We start from the raw sequence: 20728 nt of genomic DNA on the forward strand, positions 1-20728 counted from the left end.
GTGCATCTACCTATACTCACTTAATGAAATTGAAAGTGTGTAATTAATACCTAATGCGATGATGTTTTAAGCCTACAAACGAAGCTTGCATATGTAATATGTTCGAAAAATATATGCAAACTCAAGGATGACGTTTTTTACAGTTTATAAAGTGATAAACGAACTATCTTTGCACAGTGATTTTCATTTTCTTTTCACAGAAATATACTCTGTTCTTACTTCTAAAACAAAATAGCCCTTCAACATAGCGAGTTTATTCTTCAATTAATGAATTTGGTCTTTAGTATAATTATAACACAATAGAAAAAATTATATAAAGAAAAATTTTAAATAATTCCTTGCAAATTACAAAATCTTGAAATTCAGCATGTAACTAGTTAATAAAACATATGTATGTTCCAAATAATGCAAAATTCTAGGAGAACAAAGAATGAAAATAATAAAAGGGACAGTGACAAACCTCAAATTAGAAATAAAATAAAATAAACGCAAGTTTATTTATTTTATTTAAAACATGAGTCTACAATAATTTAAAAATTAAATATTCTAAAAGGAAGAGTTGAAGCTTTGATGTTAGAAATGAAATTCACAGTATAGAAAATAAGACGCCATAGACTGAATCATATGGCAATTTTCTATCTTGATACCGTGACAATAAACGTTGTAGTAAACGTAGTCTAATTCTAAATTGACTGAAACTTAAAAATTTAGACCAATGTTATAATATTTTATTAAGTATTATTCAACACTGTAATTATCAACTTTAAAGTACACCTTCCTATTTAGGAGGCCAACGTTTTCGAAAAGCGAAAGCTATACAGGTTCTTCTCGAAGTTCATTTTAAATTTAGCTTTATCTTGATCTTTAATCGTTTAAAAATAGTATACAATAAGAAAAGAAAAATGCTATTATAAAGAGAAAAACATGTTTTGTTTTGTTCTTAATACAAATATCATTTGAATTTAGTTTGAATACATTGATTCAATCAAAAAGTCCTAACAATTGAGATTAAGAAAAATAATCCTGGAGGTACTTTATCAACTATAATGTATCCCCTTTAAAATAAAATAACTTGATATACTTTAATCTTACATTCTATGTAAAGAACACAAGAAATTAAAAAAATATTTTAATACCAAGAAAAAATAAAATAAATTTCAGTTTTCCGCTTTGATATATAATGTTTAAAATAATTTTTATTGTCAAACATTTTTCTGAAACTCAATCATTGTTTTAATAATTTATCTCTTAGAAAGCAATTAGATTTAAATTACTCCATCGGCACGATAATATCGATATTACTGTTCACTAACAATAATATAATACTTATCACATTCATAACCAGGAAAATAACATCATATCTGTCTGTAAGTCGTGACTAATTATTGCTGATGTAAAATTACATCCTTTTATATCTCTAGAACATTCCTGTTTCACCGTATTTATATTAATAATTTAAGAAAATGAGAAATTAAGAATAGCATGTTAAAACATACTTCATTTGAAAATTTAGTATAATTTATTTATATAATACCAAATATTACATAAATTGACGGCAATTAAATTGATAACTTTTTTATTTTAATCAGCTACGAAAATATTAATTATTAGTATTTGAAGGATATACATGAAAAAAACAGCCATATACTGAAAAAAAGTTTATTACATTTGCTTAAAGATACCAAATTTAACATCACATTGCTGGAAATTAATATAAATAATTAGTCTTTCATAATACATGATTGTTAAATAGTTACCGTTATTTAACATACTTTTATTGTATTAATGAACACATATGGCCCTAACTAAACTCAATAAAATTATTTGTTTTCTCAAAACCTAATTATTTCCCATTCATTTCTTTGTTTTATTAATTAAATATCCAAAATATATCACCAATAATGATCTTACTCCACCCTAAAAGTTTGATGTTTATTAGTTAAGATTATTTAAGTAATTATATAAAGTACATGACATGCTAAGCTAAAAAGACAGTACATAATGAATTTACTTCTACTTTTAAAACTATGATAAAAATTTACATATTTACACAATATTATATTTACAGAAAATACTTGTTACTGGTCCACAATTCTTTTTCAAGTGTTATAAAAACTATCTCTTACATTCAAAATTTGATGATGATATATTCTTCATATTTTGTTTACGTATTTAATATGCTCCGTATGCTTCATAAGATTGAATAGATAAGATGTACCACTTACAATGCTGCATTAATTGTAATAAGAAAATGCTTCCTTATATTTCATACTATCACCATGGTTGTTAATAGTGAATTTCAATCTTTATATATTTTCCTGTGTATATTTTTATAATATACATGTATAAAAAATTAGAACATGCTGTACACGCACGCACGCAGTGAATATGGCATGCGCACATACTGCATATACATAGTGCATAATAGAATAACAATTATGTTATTTTAAATCACCTATATATTCAGAATATGTCGATTATTAATTTATATATAAAAAATGTATATGTATCTTTTTGTATCATTTAAATTCTTAATATAACTTATATTATAAAATTATGATAATTCTAAAAATATTAAATATCACAAGATCGTTATATGTTTAAAGTTAAAAAAAGCAGTCGACTTTAACTTACCTCCTATGATGTGTGACAATGGTAGCTGTGACGCGGAGCGCTCTGAGAGTACCAGCCCAAATGGTAAACCAGAAATTAATGAAAACGAAAGATAGCAGTTAATATACAAGAAGTAAAACAAAAATAATTACTATCTCCTGCTTATATAATTCATATTTAAGCCAAAATCTTATTTTTAAATATTAACACATTTTTAATATATATTGCTGTAATAGAATTTTAATGCAATTCTTTTATTTCTGATATTTTATACTGATTATAATTTTTCATTATCGTAAAAACAATAAATAAGATTTTCGAATATAGAGGAAGATTAAATTAGGAAATAAAAATTCATTTTTATATATTAATATAATAAATAATTTAAAGAGCTATATACATCTAAATCAAATCAACATCTGCTTGGCTTAAAAAGTTTTTATTCGCAAATATATATCTTTTTAAACATCCTTATATATTTCTATATTAAAATTGTTTAAAATGATAAAGTTGTATGAAGTATTTTAAGTGATTATAGGCATATATTTAAGTAAATTTCCCTCGAAATAGCATATTCAAAAATATTAGAAACATGTCAAAAATTTTAAATCAATTGGATATTACTCATCATTTTGTAATGAATCACTTAATTTTTGTTATATGATTGATAATACACGCCTTAGCTTTCTTTATCTATAAAAAAGCGCATTTATCACACAAAATTGATTGAAATTTATGATCAGTAACATTTTTCAAAAAATTAGGCCAATTTATTTACTTTAACGATTAGTTTCTTTTATACCAAATAATATATAATCTTAAAAATTCAATCGCGAAGACACATTTTTATTACATTTTTGTAATAAGATTATTCATGTAATTTAGTTTATTCATGTAATTAGCAAATCTAAATACACTATTTCGAGTAGTAAACAGTTTTTAGAAATAATTTCCAATACAGATATTCATTTGCCTTTTAGATGTGTTTAGCCATTTAATAAATAAATAAATAAATAAATGAATAAATAAATAGATAATAAATTAAATGAATAAAATAATTGTTCTAATATAAGATACATGTTTTTAAACTAATTTTCAGAAAAAAAGAAGAAAAGAGAATTATTGTATTATTGCAATTAGTTATACATAATTGTGAACTATAATAATATTTATAATATTCCTTTGCATACATAGATTAATTTTTACCATCCCCCATCATACATATTTATCATATTAGAAAAAAAAATTTATAATTTTACTAATATATATATGTTCCATCTTACATGTATATGTTATATATACATACATCAAATATATATGTATATAAAACAATACAATGATTTATAAGATGAAGCAAAACTTAATAATAGTATGCTAATAATAATTTTTATTTATTATGTATTTCACTTCTTTTATAAAAAGAAATAATCATCAAGTTAACAGTATAATCTAATAGAAATATTAAAAAACATTAATATCATGCACAATCTGTCATTTAAAACCCCTATATCTAAACAAATGAATCTAATATTCCTACCTGTGGTTGTACAACAGAAGCTAGCAAGAAGCCTAGCAAAGCCTAGCCTTGCTGCGTAGTTCAGAATTCCTTTGTTCTGCTACCTGCCCGTTTTTAGTTTCTTCTTTCGTTTTCACTCTTCTAACTTTCGATACTAGATACTTACTAGGTGATAAATCTAACTAAGAATATTTTTAAATATTGCAAATATGTTCTGCTCAAAGAGCATTACATACCTACGTAACTGTTTATTCCATTACTACCTAATAATCGTGTTAATTTTCTATATAATAATAAATAAAAAAGGCAAATGTGTTACTAAACCTAACGATGACGATATATATAATATTTGAAAGAAAATAACAACGGATCAGACTAAATGAACTTATATATTAACTCAAAACTATTTATATAACAAAACTAAAATTCATTTATCTTGAAAATGTGTAAAAATTTATTTATAATCAGTGTTGTACAATATCTGAATAAATATTGAGTATGAGATATAAAATAATATACTAATTTATAGTATATGATATGAACAGAGTCAGAACTTTCTTCTGAGATATAATTCTTTTTGATACTTTTTGATGTTAGATATGCAATGGATCTCTATAGATTCAAACAATAGATAATGATTATTTATTCATTTTTTAATTCCTTTCAACTATTTTCTCTAACTATTCAATATATTAATATCAATATGAAGAAAAACAAATTTCGTGTAAATAAATATTTAATATATTATTATATATATCTCATACTATATAAAAAATGGCCAATAATTGCATTTAACAAAAATTTATAATATATCGTAAAACCTTTTACATTGCACTTTCTGAAAGATACTAACAACTTTTTTGAATAAACACTCTGCTATAAGCTTTTATAATAATTTAAAACCACTATTTTAGAATAATTATAATGTATAAAATCAAACCCAATTTTGAAGTGGTTTAATTTCATTCAGTATAATCTCGAATTTATTTTACAAGATACTATGCCGCAAAGCATTGATATTTTAATATACATTTTAATTTAAATGAATAATAAAACAAAAATGTTATAAAAGCAATTATAAAATTTATATTACAAAGATATGTTACTTAATAGTGCGAAATATATTACACATATATCATTTTATAGAGTTCAATGTTATTTTCATTTATCATAATATTGTAATAATTAAAAATGTAAAAAATAATCATAGGTACATTAATTTATAAAAATAGTATTCAAACCTTAAATTTGTTATTTTGCACAACACTGATTAGATGTTGAATCTTTCAAAAACAGATATAATTAAGAAGGTCACGAAATAGAACTAAATTGCAAACTAAACTGTATTATCTATTAAGGACATACACACTTCTATTTATTGCAATATTTGGAATACGATATAGAAACACATATTATTAATGAACATACATGTCACGGAAGATAATTATAAAACAATGTTAATCCAAATCTTCATTACGATTTCGTAAAGTATTTTCATAACTTTAATTTATTATTACTATGCGAGAATATTTATAAGAAATTTTATTTTTTCACGTGTAGAATTACTAGTATTTTTTGCATACATAATTTACAATAGAAGCCTATGTATAAAATATAAAATTGAACGTATCCCTTCATTTATAAAGCCATGTATGTTACATATAAAAATTACACAAAATTGGTCACATATTATTTATATGTACAAATTGTTTAATACTGTGGATACATATAAATATAAAGCCCTTAGTTGTGCTTTCATTGACTACAGAGTTGACAGAAAATACAAGAATGCTCTATATATTTAATACGTGAAATTTTTCATTAATATTTGCGTATAGTAATCAAATGTACCCTTATCTAGCTATACTTCCCTATTCCTTTAACTGATGCATGTTCTTGTACTTTTGACTTATCCTATACTATGGACATTTTATTTCATAAATTAAAAAGTAACATGGAAGGTTCTGGTCATTTTTATTAACTAACTCTTAAAACATTACAACTTAAATAATTAATTAATCTAGGTAACCTACGAAAATGCTAACTGATATTCGTGATATACCTGGTTCTTTTGCAAATTCGTTAATTTCATTTCATATTAACATTTTTTCCATGCATTTTCCCTTTTATCCTGAGATGTTTACTCTATATAAGAACCACCTTGCTTATTGTGAAAGAAGTCATCATTATATCAAAACCTAGATTCTTACATGCACTGCTATATCGATATATTTCATTAAATTAGAGAAACAATCGTGCTCTCCAACGTCTAATGTATAATCCTAAATCTGTAGTCATTTTTGAAGATGTTACAGTAGTAAATATAACAAAGTGTTACAAAGTTTAGTATTTGGATGGCACGGATGTATCCCTAGCCATAGTAACTGAATAATCAAATCAATTAATATCTTTTTCTCTAACAATGACGATAATTACACGTTAATAATTGTTTCTTTTTTTTTTTGGATATAATATGTGCCACACAATGAGTTCAGGCACAGTCTAGAAAATTGTGATGCAATATTTTCACATAAATAGTTGAATATGTAAGATATATGCAATAGGTGCTAGATACCAAAAGAAATACAAGTAAAAGCCTCCCTCACTGTGATCTATTAAGATGACGCTTCTCTGTCCTGTATCCTGATTGTCCTGCCTGGTCTTGTCTCTAGCCTTATAGCCCTGCCTGCTCCAATACTAAACAGTACAGAAGTACTGGCGACTAGAAGACAAGTAGTAGGTTCACCTGAGGTTCAAAAGTCATAAATCTATTAGTTAAGATGATTGAAAATACTCAAACTGTAAGAATCTATAAATTTTGAGCTAAAAATCAAATGCCATATAATTATTTACTATCATTTACTATCATTTGAAGAATATTTTCGTACAACATTTGTTGTTACATATAACTACATACAATATTATGTAACATACTTTTTCATATTAAATAATTAAAGTATTGTACAATTAAGAATAAATGTGGCCTTAGAAAAGTAAATAATAATTTACTTGACTATTAAACATCAAATTTTGTATACTGAAGATGATAACAACATAATAATCAATAAATAATAATAAATTAATAATTCTGTAGCAAACTATCTTACATTTTAATTTTGTTTTGAAGGTAAAATGAAATTCTACACTCAACTAAGTTGTATATAAAATATATAAAACATTTTAGTTAAATATCTGAATACTTAGTACCAAATAGTTGGCAATATTTAAATTAAATTTGTTATCATATTAATAAGCGTAAAAAATAAAGAAAAATGTTTAATAAATTTTTCATGTTTTATATCTGTTATTACATAGTATCACGGACATGAATTCGGACAAACAATATAAATTTCATTAAATTTCTTAATGCCTTTTTTATAAACATTTCTGTTTTTACATATTTGCTATTAATTATTTATTATTCAATATTATGTAAGTAAAATATTTTTGTAAACTCTTTTATTCATTAAAGCAAAAGTATTCAGACATTTTGTACTCCATCCTTAGATTTATGCTGTAAATGCTACATTCATCTACACTTTACTGAAATTATAATATATTTAATCATACTACTACATACAAAGATCAAAAGCTCATGCATTATGTGCATATAAGGCTTTAAAATTTTCAATATTTACTACATAATATTGTTACACGATTTCATAATATATAGATAAAGTAATATTCTTTAAGAAACTTTAAGACACTATCAGCAATAAACATAATCACAACTAATAATTAATAGCACTTCATATAAAAAAAACATTTATAAACATTATTATTATTATAACCACTTTAATAAATAAAAACATCATTTTGGTGTAGTTAAAAAACAAAAAATAAAGTAGATTTATTTAATTAATGATAATTTGGTTTTCTTTTTAGATTCAGAAAATATTATGTAACACAAAATTTTGTTAACTACATAAAATTATATATAAATTTATAATTTATATTATATACAAATTTTAAATTATCTAATTTTATATAACATTTTATATAAATGTAAATAAATTAATATTGATTATTAAAATTATTATCTGTAAACAACAAATTACTTACAATTAAGATTTTACACATAAAACACGAATTCAAATAATATTATTTATTCATTATATCTTGTACAAATATATAAATAATATAAAGTAGCAAAATGAAATCTTCTGATATATTTCTCAGTAAGTCGAAGATTAAAATAACGATGACTCTAAATCTTAATTACTCTTTAAAAATGTTATATAGAGAACTTTAATTTTTTAACTAAAAATAACAAAATACATTTACATAATTATATTACCATTAATTATTTCTACTATAAAAATATGCATTTATTAAAAATACAGTTTAAATAAAAAAACAACTAATAATGACAATTTTATAGTACATAAATAAATTTTATACTGCACTATACTCACAAAACAATAAATTAAATCAAACAAAAATATATTTCAAAAGAATCCTTATAAATTAACTCCAAACAAATAATGTGTTTCTCAAGTTATTTTTTAAAGCATTAAATGAATACTTTCATTAACTATGTTTAAATTTCGAAAAAGGGATCATATTAATTGAAATATATATATAAAAATAAGATTTCATATATTAGTTAGTATATTTTTACTTCACGTAATGCATGCATTCTCTAATGTTAATCTAATATTTGTTGTATAATAAAAAAAGTTTGCCCAAAAACATTTATCTGATACTATATATTTCAAAGTTTATTTTAAAAAATTGTTTCATTAATATATATATATAGTTTCCTAATATGATTTTTATACTTCGTAATTTTTCACACGTAACATATTCCAATTACAAATAAAACCAATTACAATTTATATATTTTATATTCAGGAGATTCATATCCAATTTTTCCAATATTTTATTATAAAAATTATTATACGAATAATTTTATTATATGCAAATAAGCTACTATATAAATTTATATAAATATGTTTATAGTAGTAATAGCTTATTTTTGGAAGTAGAATCAGACAAGCCAAAAAGAAAGGAGATAAATATATTAATATTTATAAAAAATAAGCCATCAAATATCAAATAAAAAATATAATAATACATATATCAAATGTCAAAAGATATAATAATACATAATAATATATAAATTTTGTTAATAATTTTCTTGTATCACTATTGCCAATTACTTGGTACAATTTAATTTTAATATTTTTTCACTATGAAATAACTCAATAATGGGTACTTTAGTAATTTAGATAGCTTTTCTTTTTTAGTTTTTATAAAATGGAAGGATTTTCTATTTATTTGATAATATTGCAGTAAGTACAAATACTCGTATTTAGAAATTTGTACATTGAAATATCAAAGATGTTAATGAATATTTTTTTATCATTGCATCAAATAGATAAAAATTTTAAAAATTTATAAGTAAATATATACATATTTTATAGTAATATAAAAATAGTTGCATCAGAAATCTACTGATACAAGTATTCTTTAATACCTGTTTCTTTTTTATTTAACTATACTAATAACCCCACTTAATCAAAACAACAGTTCCTGATTATTACTAATATATCCATGTAATTATATATAAAATAAAAAATAACTGATCTTACATCTCAATTAAGTCTTTAAAATTATCTAATATACCTATCAAGAAAGTAAATTAAATTTCGCGTAGTATTTTGTTACTTATCTAAAAAATAAATTTTACTTGACATGTATGATATTACTTCAAATTATATTTATTTAAGTATTTTTGATTTTGAAATAGTATTGTAATTTAAATATGAGTTAAAAATAGATACCATTTTGATATATCCTAAAGAAAATAAGAATAAGCATAATAAAATTCTGCTTACCACGTGAGGGAAGTAACCATGGATAATGTACTTTAGTATCTTCTTCCGCCGCCACCACCTCCACCTCCCATGTTTCCACCTCCAAGTGAACTACCGCCATAGCCTCCTTGGTTACCATAACCACCGCCACCACCTCCAGAGTTTCCACCACCCATAGGACCTAAAAAGTAAATAAATAAATTGCAAGAGGTTAGTAAAACTGTGTGAAATTATGCAAAATACTATAAAATACTACTTATTTGATAACAATATATTGACAAAAATTGTACTATCCTAACAATTGTAAGAGATGAAGCGTTTTTAGTAAAACTAGACTATATTATTATTAAACATACAAGTAATTAAATGATATTCAAAATAATAAGCATTTCATAGACTAATATTTACATCCATTTAAATTAAAGGAAAAAAAAAAGGACTGTACAAATGATAATGTAATATTCAATATTTGTCAAAATAATTAGTTCTACAATAAAATACCTTTAAAAAATAATAATTTAGCATGTTATGAGCAAACTGAATTTGAATAGAATAAAAGAAATGGACAAAGGCGCTCCTTCTCACTGCAACATCGCGCCTTATGTCTTCGTATAACTTATATTGAAAATACGATTATTAAATTCCTTTTGCTATGACGTTTTCCAGATATGATTAAATTCATTTGCAGATTGTTATTATTAACATTAACGACGTAATTAGAATTAATCTTACCATGCTATGTAATTAGTTATTCAATTTCTATTAAACGCAATAATATGTGAACTTTATAAGAAAATCACAAGAATGTTGCATATCAATTTAAGTAATACTTTGTAAGCAGGTACAAAACCAACAAATATTTAATAAACATTTAACTATTAATGCAAACTCTCAATGATTTGTGAAATGCTTAATCAAAGATATATTCTATGTAAGATAATACATAAAAATATCTATGGTTATATTACTCTTTCAATTAAGGTAATTATCCAGTAATAGTGGATATACCTGTTCACTCTTTCTCATGAAATTTAACTTGTCGTAAAAGCAATGAAAAATAAAATTAAATATGCCTATATTAATACGTAAATATGTGATTTGATAAATTACCAAAAATAAGTTACCAAAATCTTCACCAAGTACATATGGAGTATATAATTATTTGCAAATTCAATAACAAAATAAGATAAAAGGTGTATACATCAATCTATCTGTATTGCAGCAACTTTTATAATTTTATAAAAATAAAAATATATATAGTATGAAAAGTAACATGAAATTCCATTGTTACTATCTTTATCTTTTATATTTGAATCTAAGATTCCGTCTTTTATACAAAAAAAAAAAGTTAAATATTTTTCTATCAAGAATTGACCAGTTTTTAAGTGAATCTTATGAAGACAAATATACAGCTATTACTGTCAGATTACTTTCTCACTTAAAAATGTAATAAAATTATATTGACATACAAAACATTTTTGTTAAACATTTCATAAAATACTCGATGTCTGCACTAACAACCGAACATTTGCCAAATACTTCTTAATTCTCTACCTACAAAGTTTAACCAAAACCAATATATCACATTTCATGTGAATACTTAATTAGTAATATGGTATTATAAAATTGTACTAATTATAAGCTGAACGCTCCTTGTGCAACTAGAAATAATAATCGATATAGTATATTGCATATACTATAATTTTAATAAAAATATGTTTTAATTACGTAATTAAAACAAATCTACGAATAGTTGCTCAAGGTACGTAACAGACGCGTTGGCTTTTGAGAAGGACAGAAGCAACCTTGTCCACCGAAGGGTGGTAGCCATCTCGAGTCTCCAGACTGTCGGCCACTAGGACCCATATTAATACCATAGGGTGCTGGTCTTCCTCCAGAGTTGAAATTATTCCGTACTGGACCACCGCCATAGCCCTGTTGATAACCTCCTCCGAAGTTATCGTTGCTCCAATTTCCACCACTATTATATCCACCTTGACCCCCTTGACCTCCCCAGCCACCTCCTTAAAAGATACAATAATTAGAATTTGCACAAAACTAATGTACTATAATATATTATTAAATAAAATATTGATGTAATACTTAGTAAAATGGGAAAAGTATATCTTTCTGCGAACCTTTACCTTGATTCTGATTCTCCCAAGGACCGTTACCGCCCCAACCTCCTTGATTACCTCCTCCACCATAACCACCCTGATTACCACCATTATTCCAGTCTCCGCCGCCGCCACTTCCACGACCGCCCCAATTACCGCCACCCTGGTTACCACCTCGAGGTCCCCTTCCTACATTTTGTCCTCCTCTGCTACCACCACCTCCACTACCTCCGCCACCACCTGATGCAGAAGCCATTTCTGCTTTACTTAAAGCCTGTAACATAGAAATATAATAAATTCTGGAAAATTTAGAATGTCTACTGGGTCTAAAAAAAAAATATAATGATTTTACCTTTTTAACATCTACATGTTTGCCACGTATTTGGTGATTACGTTGTAAACAAATTTTATCTACGGGATCATAATCATCAAATTCAACAAAACCAAAACCACGTTTTTTGCCAGATTCCTTATCTGTCACAATGCTGATTGAATTTATGCTACCATAACTTTGGAAATACTGTCTAAGATCTTCTTCTTCATGATCATCTTTTAAACCACCCACAAATAATTTTTTCACAGTTGCACCAGCTTCAGGCCTACCAATTTCTTGCCTAGGGACAGCTCTTTTAGGTTCAACTACACGTCCATCTACTTTATGTGGTCTACAATTCCGAATAATAGAGTATAAAACTATTAATTTATATCGTATAATAAGCATAATATATATACTGCCATTTACACATTTTTGTTTTCAATATTAATATATTATTAATACTTAGAACACACAATGCTTAGAGTAAAAATGAAAGATCGTATTAAATTAATATAATTTAATGGAAAATAAAAATAATTTCTGTTAAAAATAGTAATATTAATTATTATAGTATAACAGTAAATGTGCTCAATTTATTTTGTAATATAATATATACAACCTTGCATTTTGAGCATCATCTACCATATGTGCACGTGAATAAGTAATAAAACCAAAGCCTCTCGATCGTTTTGTTTTTGGATCCTTCATCACAACCACATCAACAATTTCTCCCCATTTCTCAAAATGTTTCTTTAACGAGTCATCTGTGGTTCTATAATCTAAACCACCAATGAATAATTTCCTAACATGTTCAGGTTCATTTTTTCCAACCTTAAATAGCAAAATATTAAAATTTAATTTTATATTGAATTATAATTATTAATAGATTATTATACTAATTTTGCTTTCAGAAGTAAAATGTTTAAGGACTTTACAAAAAAAATTCTATCCAAATAATATAAATATGAAGTCATTTATATATTTCACATTCTCATTAGTAATGCTTTACAATTAAACCATATTCTATAAATTTGTAATCATTAATGTTGTATTAAATATAATTATTATATTTTTATAAAACAAATATGGCCTTGAAACTGATATACACATATTATATATAATTAAAGTTCCTAAACCTAACAAATTAAATACTAAAAAATTATAAAAAATATAAAAATTAATATTTATATATATATGAATTAGCAGGTACTAATTATTGAAAGATTAACATTCAAAAATGTATCTGAATTCTTTCTATTACAAGATTCATTCTATTTTTTGTAAAATATGAATATATAATAATAACTATATGCAAATGTATATATAATTAAAAATTAGGATAAAACTTCTAACCAATTATATTTAAAAATATCAAGACAGAAAATCTCAAATGGCGTAGCGTCAGGGTACGCGATGCTATAAAAGAACGACAGAAATACGTACTTGCGTATCACCTATTTGAAAATAATAAAACAATACATGCTTAGAAGTTTAATAAATATTTATTATTGCTCTTAACATTTATATTACTTTTTATATTAAAATTATTTATGCAATTTATAGTAATTTATAATGAGAAATCAACATTTTTATTAAATACGAAGTAAAATAAATTGTATATGTAAAATATAAAGTAACACAATTTGTAAAACTTGTGATTGCAATATCATTATACATTTTATAGCATATATATAAGTATGGTAAAGTGAAAAACTATTTCGGATTAGATACATTCTCGCTTTTCATGAACATTAGTTTTATATATAACAAAATATTTTCTATATTATACATTAATTTATAAACTTTTACTTACATCATGTTCCATCTTAACCATTTTAAATAATTTTAAAGGGTCAAATACCCTTCACTACAGGATATACAAAGAACTTCACTAAACTTGTGTGCGAGAAATGGAGATCACGCACGTCGGTCAATCGATTACTACTCCTTCCAAATGCTTGTGTGAACCCCAAATGCGCAAACTACCATATAAATATTTCAGACATGCGCAGATCTTTTGTTATTTATTAATTTACTGTTTCTTTACGAATTTTTTTAAAGCATTAAAATTAAATATTTTTTAAAAAAATTTTACGCATTAAATTATATGTTTCTTAATAATTTTGGTTTACTTATGATAACGATAATTCAAGAATCATTGTGTTCAATACATTTTCTTAAACGTATGATAAATATCATATATTGACAAATTAATTGTTTTATGTTATATAATTACATTAGATATATTTATGAATGTTGATAATGTATATCCCTGGTAATAAATATAACTTTCTTTATAAAATATAATTAAATAAATATCATTCTTACAGCGCCGGAAATGTCAAGCGTCCTAAAATTAAACTACATATGAATGTCAAGAGCGTTAATATTAACGTTTTTTTATATTTTACTAAATGTAATTAAACTGCAATTATAATTGCATAATAAAATATAATTTTTTCTTAAAATTTTATTATTGAAAATAATAATATATAATATAAAATTACGTTATTTTAAATATATTGGAAATTTTAAATCAAAATTACTCATAAATGTACTATTACGTACACTAGATAAGAAAACGTAAATAGCAGTATGTTTTGGTTTCAATAATAACATCTAAAAAAATGTAAACATGGTTAAAAATATTTAGTATAATAGACATAATTATATCTAATGCTTCTTTCTAGAATTTCATCGCAAAATATGATAATAATTATAATAAGAAATAGTATACTTTACAATAAATTTATTATAGTTTTACATATTTTTATTAAAAATAATGCTTTTAATAAAATGGTTAAATTAATACTGTAAAGATATTATTATTAAATTTTCATCTAGTTAAGAAAAATATAAATTTGCTTCTACAGATAAAATATATTTTTTTTATTTACAAATAGTTATTATAATATTACAAGGCAGACTTTCATGACCTGTTACAACTATAAATAAAATTAGGGTAACTAAGCTAATTTAAATAACAATTATGGATAAGATGTTTTCAAATATTAAAATAAAGAAAATTTGTTTCCTTCAAAAGTGAAATATATTAATGATTCACATGCGTATTAAAAAATAAATTATATAGATAAAGAAAATGAAATATAAACATTTTTACATTAAATTAATTGTATTAATATAATGTAATCTAGAAAAAGATATATCTATAACTTAAGAAAGATGTAATTTAATTCGTAAATTTTGTACGATACTATTATACATTTTCTTGTATATGTAATAAGAAATTTGTAACTATTGTATTTTCCATAAATTTTATTACTGCAATTTTTCTACATATTCAATAAAATAACTCATCTACTAATCAAAAAGTATACACTTAAATACATTTTGTTAATCATTTTGCCTCATGAAAAATATAATTATATTAATTTATTTATTCTTTAACATTTTTACTTTTTCAGATTTAAGTAGGTAAAAAAATAATAACAATAAAATAAAGGTATTTATCTGTCCAAAATCATTAATATTTTTTTTTACTAAAATCAAATATTTAAATATATTATATTGAATGAATATAAAATATACAAAGAATATATTTAAATGCATGTATTATTATATGATGCAAACACTTGAAATAGAAAATCTATAAAAGTAAATAAGCTATATTAACGAATTTTAATCAACATAAAAATTTTAGAAACTAAATATTTCTGCCTTCAATTTCTAAAACAGTTATTATATGATAATAATACCTTTTATAAACTCAGATTTCTATGCAACACTTACAATAAAGTTACGATTTCTTAATATAATTATTATATACTTTATACTTAAAATATTTTACAAACTAAAATTTGTCTACTTATTTCTGGATAAAATTTAAATTTATTATAAAAGATATCCACAAAAATTTTATGAAATTCAGAATAAATAACAATGTAAGAATTTATTTTTCTTCATATATAACAATACATTATCTACATAATTACCCTTTTATTGGTGCAATTATATTATTTATTGTTATGTTTCCCTATGTTACATTTCAGGAATTATAACCAGCAATATTTAAAAAAAGAAAATGAGTGTTTACATATAATTTCCATATATAATTAAGGAAAATAGTATTTTTTGTAATATTTCATATCAAAATACATATTTATAGAAGTTCATTTTACTTTTAATGGAAGAATAATAAATAATAAATACATTTTTTACTGTCACAAATTCTATTAAATGATAAAATGGCAAAAAAAATAATCACAAGTTTAATGTCTTTACATTTAATAATAAAGTATGTATTGAATATTTTGAAAATTATCTAATAATATCTAATATGTAAATCTTATCTTATTCTATATGAATGAAAGAAATGAAAAAAATTAATATACATGTATATTATATTGACATCTTAATGGACTTTTTAAGAAATAATATATCATTTTTTTATATTTGAGATAAAAAATGTTTGTAATTATATTATAAACTCCATTAGAACATTGCTTTTCACATTAGCTAAGTATTGATTTTTGTGTAAATTTATTGTTAATATACATATATCGACTTCTTTTTTTGTTTTGATCTTTAAGATTTCCTGGCAGTGAAATACTATTTGTTCTCTCTAATTTTCAACATTTAAAATTTCCAAAAACATTTAATTCAAATTATTGAACAATACATTTTTTAATGTATATGTCAATATAATTATATATATAATAATTCATATGAGCTGTTAATAATTTATTCTAACCATTATTTATTTTAATATAACATTTGTTTTAATATTATTTATGGACATTTTCTTAAATTACTTGCTACTATTTTCAATTTTCTATATAACATTCTTTTCATTATAAATAAGTTCCATATTATGGAGAAAATTTGTGTATATATTTACTACTTTAACTTTCACATAATGTTGCTTTCTATATAAAAAATTATGGATTAGAATTTGTACAGGGCATTTGATTTATATGAGTAGGATATGATTTATCTGTACAATTTAAACAATTTCTAAGAAAATAATTATGATTTGACACATTTTGTGGATACAATTTTTCCTCAATACGTTTATTTATTACCACTGCTTCAGCAAGAGGTATTGGTTCTGTATATGTAAATGTTTTTCTTTTGGTATCAGATTTATCATCTAGCTTTCTAACATTAATTGGTCCATTGATAACAGAAACTGCATTACTCACTTCATTAGTAGTTCTTATAACAGGTGTAATGTTACCCATTGAATCTAATCTAGAACTAATTTGGTCACAAGAACTTATACAAACCACTGATACTTTAGTTGGAGTTTTTGGTAATAAATTACAAGTAACTTTCTGTGTCTTTTTTGTCTTTTGCTTTTGCTTTGAACTTATTTGTTTAGTTTTCATTACTTTTGTACCTGTTTCAGGAACTACATTCTGTACTTTATTAATACTAAAAGATGGACTTTCTGGATGATGATGTCTAATATGTCGATGTAAATTATCTTTTCTTCTAAATACAGTTTCACAATATTTACAAGAGAATGGTTTTTCATCTGAAATGAATTATATAAACTACTATAATATATTATTATGTCATAATATATTATTTTAGTATAACATACCTGAATGTACTGTTAAATGACGTCTTAATTCACTTTTAGACAAGAATACTCTACTACAATGTGCACATGAAAATGGTCTATCCTTACCATGTGTTTTTTTATGCCGAATTAACAAAGATTTGTCTTTAAAGCTCTTATTGCATTGATCACATACATATGGCCTTTCATCTTTAAATATAAAAAATATTGTAAAAATCATTGTGAGATATATTATAATAAAATTACATTAATATGATTATATTTCAATACTATATATAAATTTATATTTACAAATCATTTCAAAATATTTTACTTAATTAAAAATATGTGTATTACAGTACATAAATACTTGAAAGTTATAAAGATTCATAAAGGTTGATTACGATTTTATAATATAATAGCCAATTAAAAATTTTTATATAATATAATATTATATACTATGTAATATTATTTCAGATCAGCAGTATACTATTTAAATTGTATTGAATAATTCTATCCTTCAGTATAATTACTTACTTGTATGTGTTTTTAGATGACGTTTTAAATTAGTTAACATTCTAAAAGTTTTTTCACATGCTTTACAAGAATATGTAGTTGTACCATTATGCACACCTAAATGATTTTTTAAATCATCTTGTTTGGAATATCTTTTATCACATTTAGGGCACATAAATTGTTTTTCTCCTACAATTATGTTAATTAAATTAGCATGCTAATTTATTTTTAAACCTAATTAAGTATTATATTTTTTTAACAAATTAAATTTAAATAACATCAAAATTAATTATATTATAAAAACTTACTACCATGTGAATACATATGCCTATTAAGCTTATTTCGTTGAGGGAATGCTTTCTCGCAAAGATTACACTTAAATGGTTTATATCCTCTATGAATTCTTTCATGATATTCAAAATGAGACCGTTTAATAAAACTTCTATCGCAAAAAGAACATTGATAAGGTTTAACACCTGTTATACAAGCATCATGATAACATTTTCCTTTTTTGTTTTGAAAAATTTTAGTACATATATTGCATTTATACTTTTCTGGTGTTCCTGGTATTACAATAATATGATTGCGGTCAGGACATTTTGTAGATTTATTTTTTATTACTTTTTCTTTTGCTGGAAATTCTGTTTTAATATCCTGTAAAAAGTTATAACAGAATATAATGATTTAAATATCATTTGTAAGTTATGAAACTTACCACATTGCAAATTTCTGATATTTTATTACTAGTCGATGACTTTACCATTACATTATTACTTAAATGTGGATATACATTTAGAAGTATATTATTAGATTCTATGTTTGATATATATAATTTGTTTGAAGTATCATTACTTTTAATATCTGTTGTAGTAGATTTATGTATTTCTTTTGTTTTATTAAATATGTCCTCACAATATAACTCATAATTGTTTAAATAATCAACAGAGATTAATTCAAAATTATTTGCTTTGAGTTTAGAATCCTTATTAATAACTAATTCCAAAGGTAATACTTCATTACAATTATTACTTTTACCAGAAGTAGAAATATCATTCAATACTTTCTTTTCTGAAGGAGAACAATCTACACAAAGCATAAACAAATTAATAAAACTAAAATTATTTAATAAAATTACTATAATTATTACTATTGAATATATTAAATTATGAATTTTCTACCATAATTTCCAATATTTTGTATACAGTGTTCATTGATACAAATTTTGCAACCTTGTTCCTCATATATTAAACACATACGACATTTGATATGACCACAACTATCTTTAATAAGTCTTGAACGTGATGTATTTGTTATTTGTCTACAACTTGGACATTCTTTGTTCATCATAAATATTTTTATTTTTAAATTAACTACAATGCTTTTTTTATTTACTACTAAATATATTCTTGTTAATTACATTACTTTTAAAAGAAAATAATTTCTTTCGTTACGTGCGTTTGCTTTTTTTCACGTATTCTAAAAAATGTACTACATACATATACTGACATCTGATTCATGTTGTATGCATAAACATCTTTATTCCACTCATATTATATTAATATGATTTTAAAAAGTCTAGAGAACATATAAAACTTGTATTTTATGTATAGAAATATCCATATTCCATATATTTTAGTGTACTTTAAAAGTAGGTTAAGTTAAATTATGAATTCATTAATGAAAAGATGGTTTGTAATTAATGACATTAATAAAATATATTTATAATTAAATAACTTTTTTAATGGTTTCATGTAAATGTTGTTATTTATAACTGTTTGGAATTTCACTTTATTATAACACACAAATTTGATTACGTACGTATGTATATAAATTTTAATATACAACTATTTTCTGATACTTTAATTACTTTCATAAAACCACTATATATAGAAGATATTGTTAGTTTCAATAAAATTTTGCAGATAAATAGAGAATTAAAAAATATTAGATTTTAGTTATTTGCAGTTTACAAATATTTTCATTTTTATTAATTTGATATTTTATTATATAATGATATTGCATTAAATTAATAATGATAATATCTTGCATTATACATTTATTTTAATAAAGAAACAAGATGTTTGTACGGTATGAAATAAGGATAGAAAAATATTTTATGAAAATAAAGATTGTTGTAAAATAGTGGACTAATCTTCCATAAGTTTCATGTAGGTAGAGTTTAATAGTAACAAAAATAATATATTTAATGTAAATGTGATAATAACGTTAATCTACTAGTGCTGCCTCAAATGAGAAAGTATTTAACTTCACTTTTAACCAAATTTCTAAAGTGAAATTTGACTTCAT

At 23.2% G+C, this 20728-nt stretch overlaps 2 protein-coding genes across 5 annotated transcripts; both read right to left on the reverse strand.

Moving 5' to 3' along the window:
• Positions 1-2599: 2599 nt before the first annotated feature.
• On the reverse strand, positions 2600-14307 carry Hrb87F (Heterogeneous nuclear ribonucleoprotein at 87F). 4 transcript variants are annotated; one of them, XM_017903676.1, is made up of 7 exons: positions 14195-14307; positions 13001-13212; positions 12418-12730; positions 12087-12339; positions 11754-11972; positions 9970-10129; positions 2600-2676 (listed from the first exon to the last, which is right to left on the reverse strand). In XM_017903676.1, exons 1-6 carry the CDS (start codon positions 14213-14215, stop codon positions 10002-10004), a joined length of 1146 nt encoding a protein of 381 aa, XP_017759165.1. In that variant the 5' UTR covers positions 14216-14307; the 3' UTR covers positions 2600-2676; positions 9970-10001. The 4 variants fall into 4 exon arrangements, with proteins under 4 accessions (XP_017759165.1, XP_017759166.1, XP_017759167.1 ...); XM_017903677.1 differs by lacking the exon at positions 2600-2676 and adding an exon at positions 6798-6875 and having other exon boundaries at positions 12093-12339; XM_017903678.1 differs by lacking the exon at positions 2600-2676 and adding an exon at positions 6798-6875 and having other exon boundaries at positions 11823-11972.
• A 2972-nt stretch (positions 14308-17279) lies between these two features.
• Positions 17280-19768, reverse strand: LOC108550064 (zinc finger protein 468). Its single transcript, XM_017903664.1, has 6 exons — positions 19600-19768; positions 19137-19504; positions 18733-19075; positions 18443-18610; positions 17948-18115; positions 17280-17878 (listed from the first exon to the last, which is right to left on the reverse strand). Exons 1-6 carry the CDS (start codon positions 19766-19768, stop codon positions 17280-17282), a joined length of 1815 nt encoding a protein of 604 aa, XP_017759153.1.
• Between the last annotated feature and the right edge of the window lie 960 nt (positions 19769-20728).

Source organism: Eufriesea mexicana, unplaced genomic scaffold (genome assembly GCF_001483705.2).
Source record: "Eufriesea mexicana isolate 0111107269 unplaced genomic scaffold, ASM148370v2 scaffold2467, whole genome shotgun sequence".
Classification (NCBI taxonomy): Eukaryota; Metazoa; Arthropoda; class Insecta; order Hymenoptera; family Apidae; genus Eufriesea; species Eufriesea mexicana.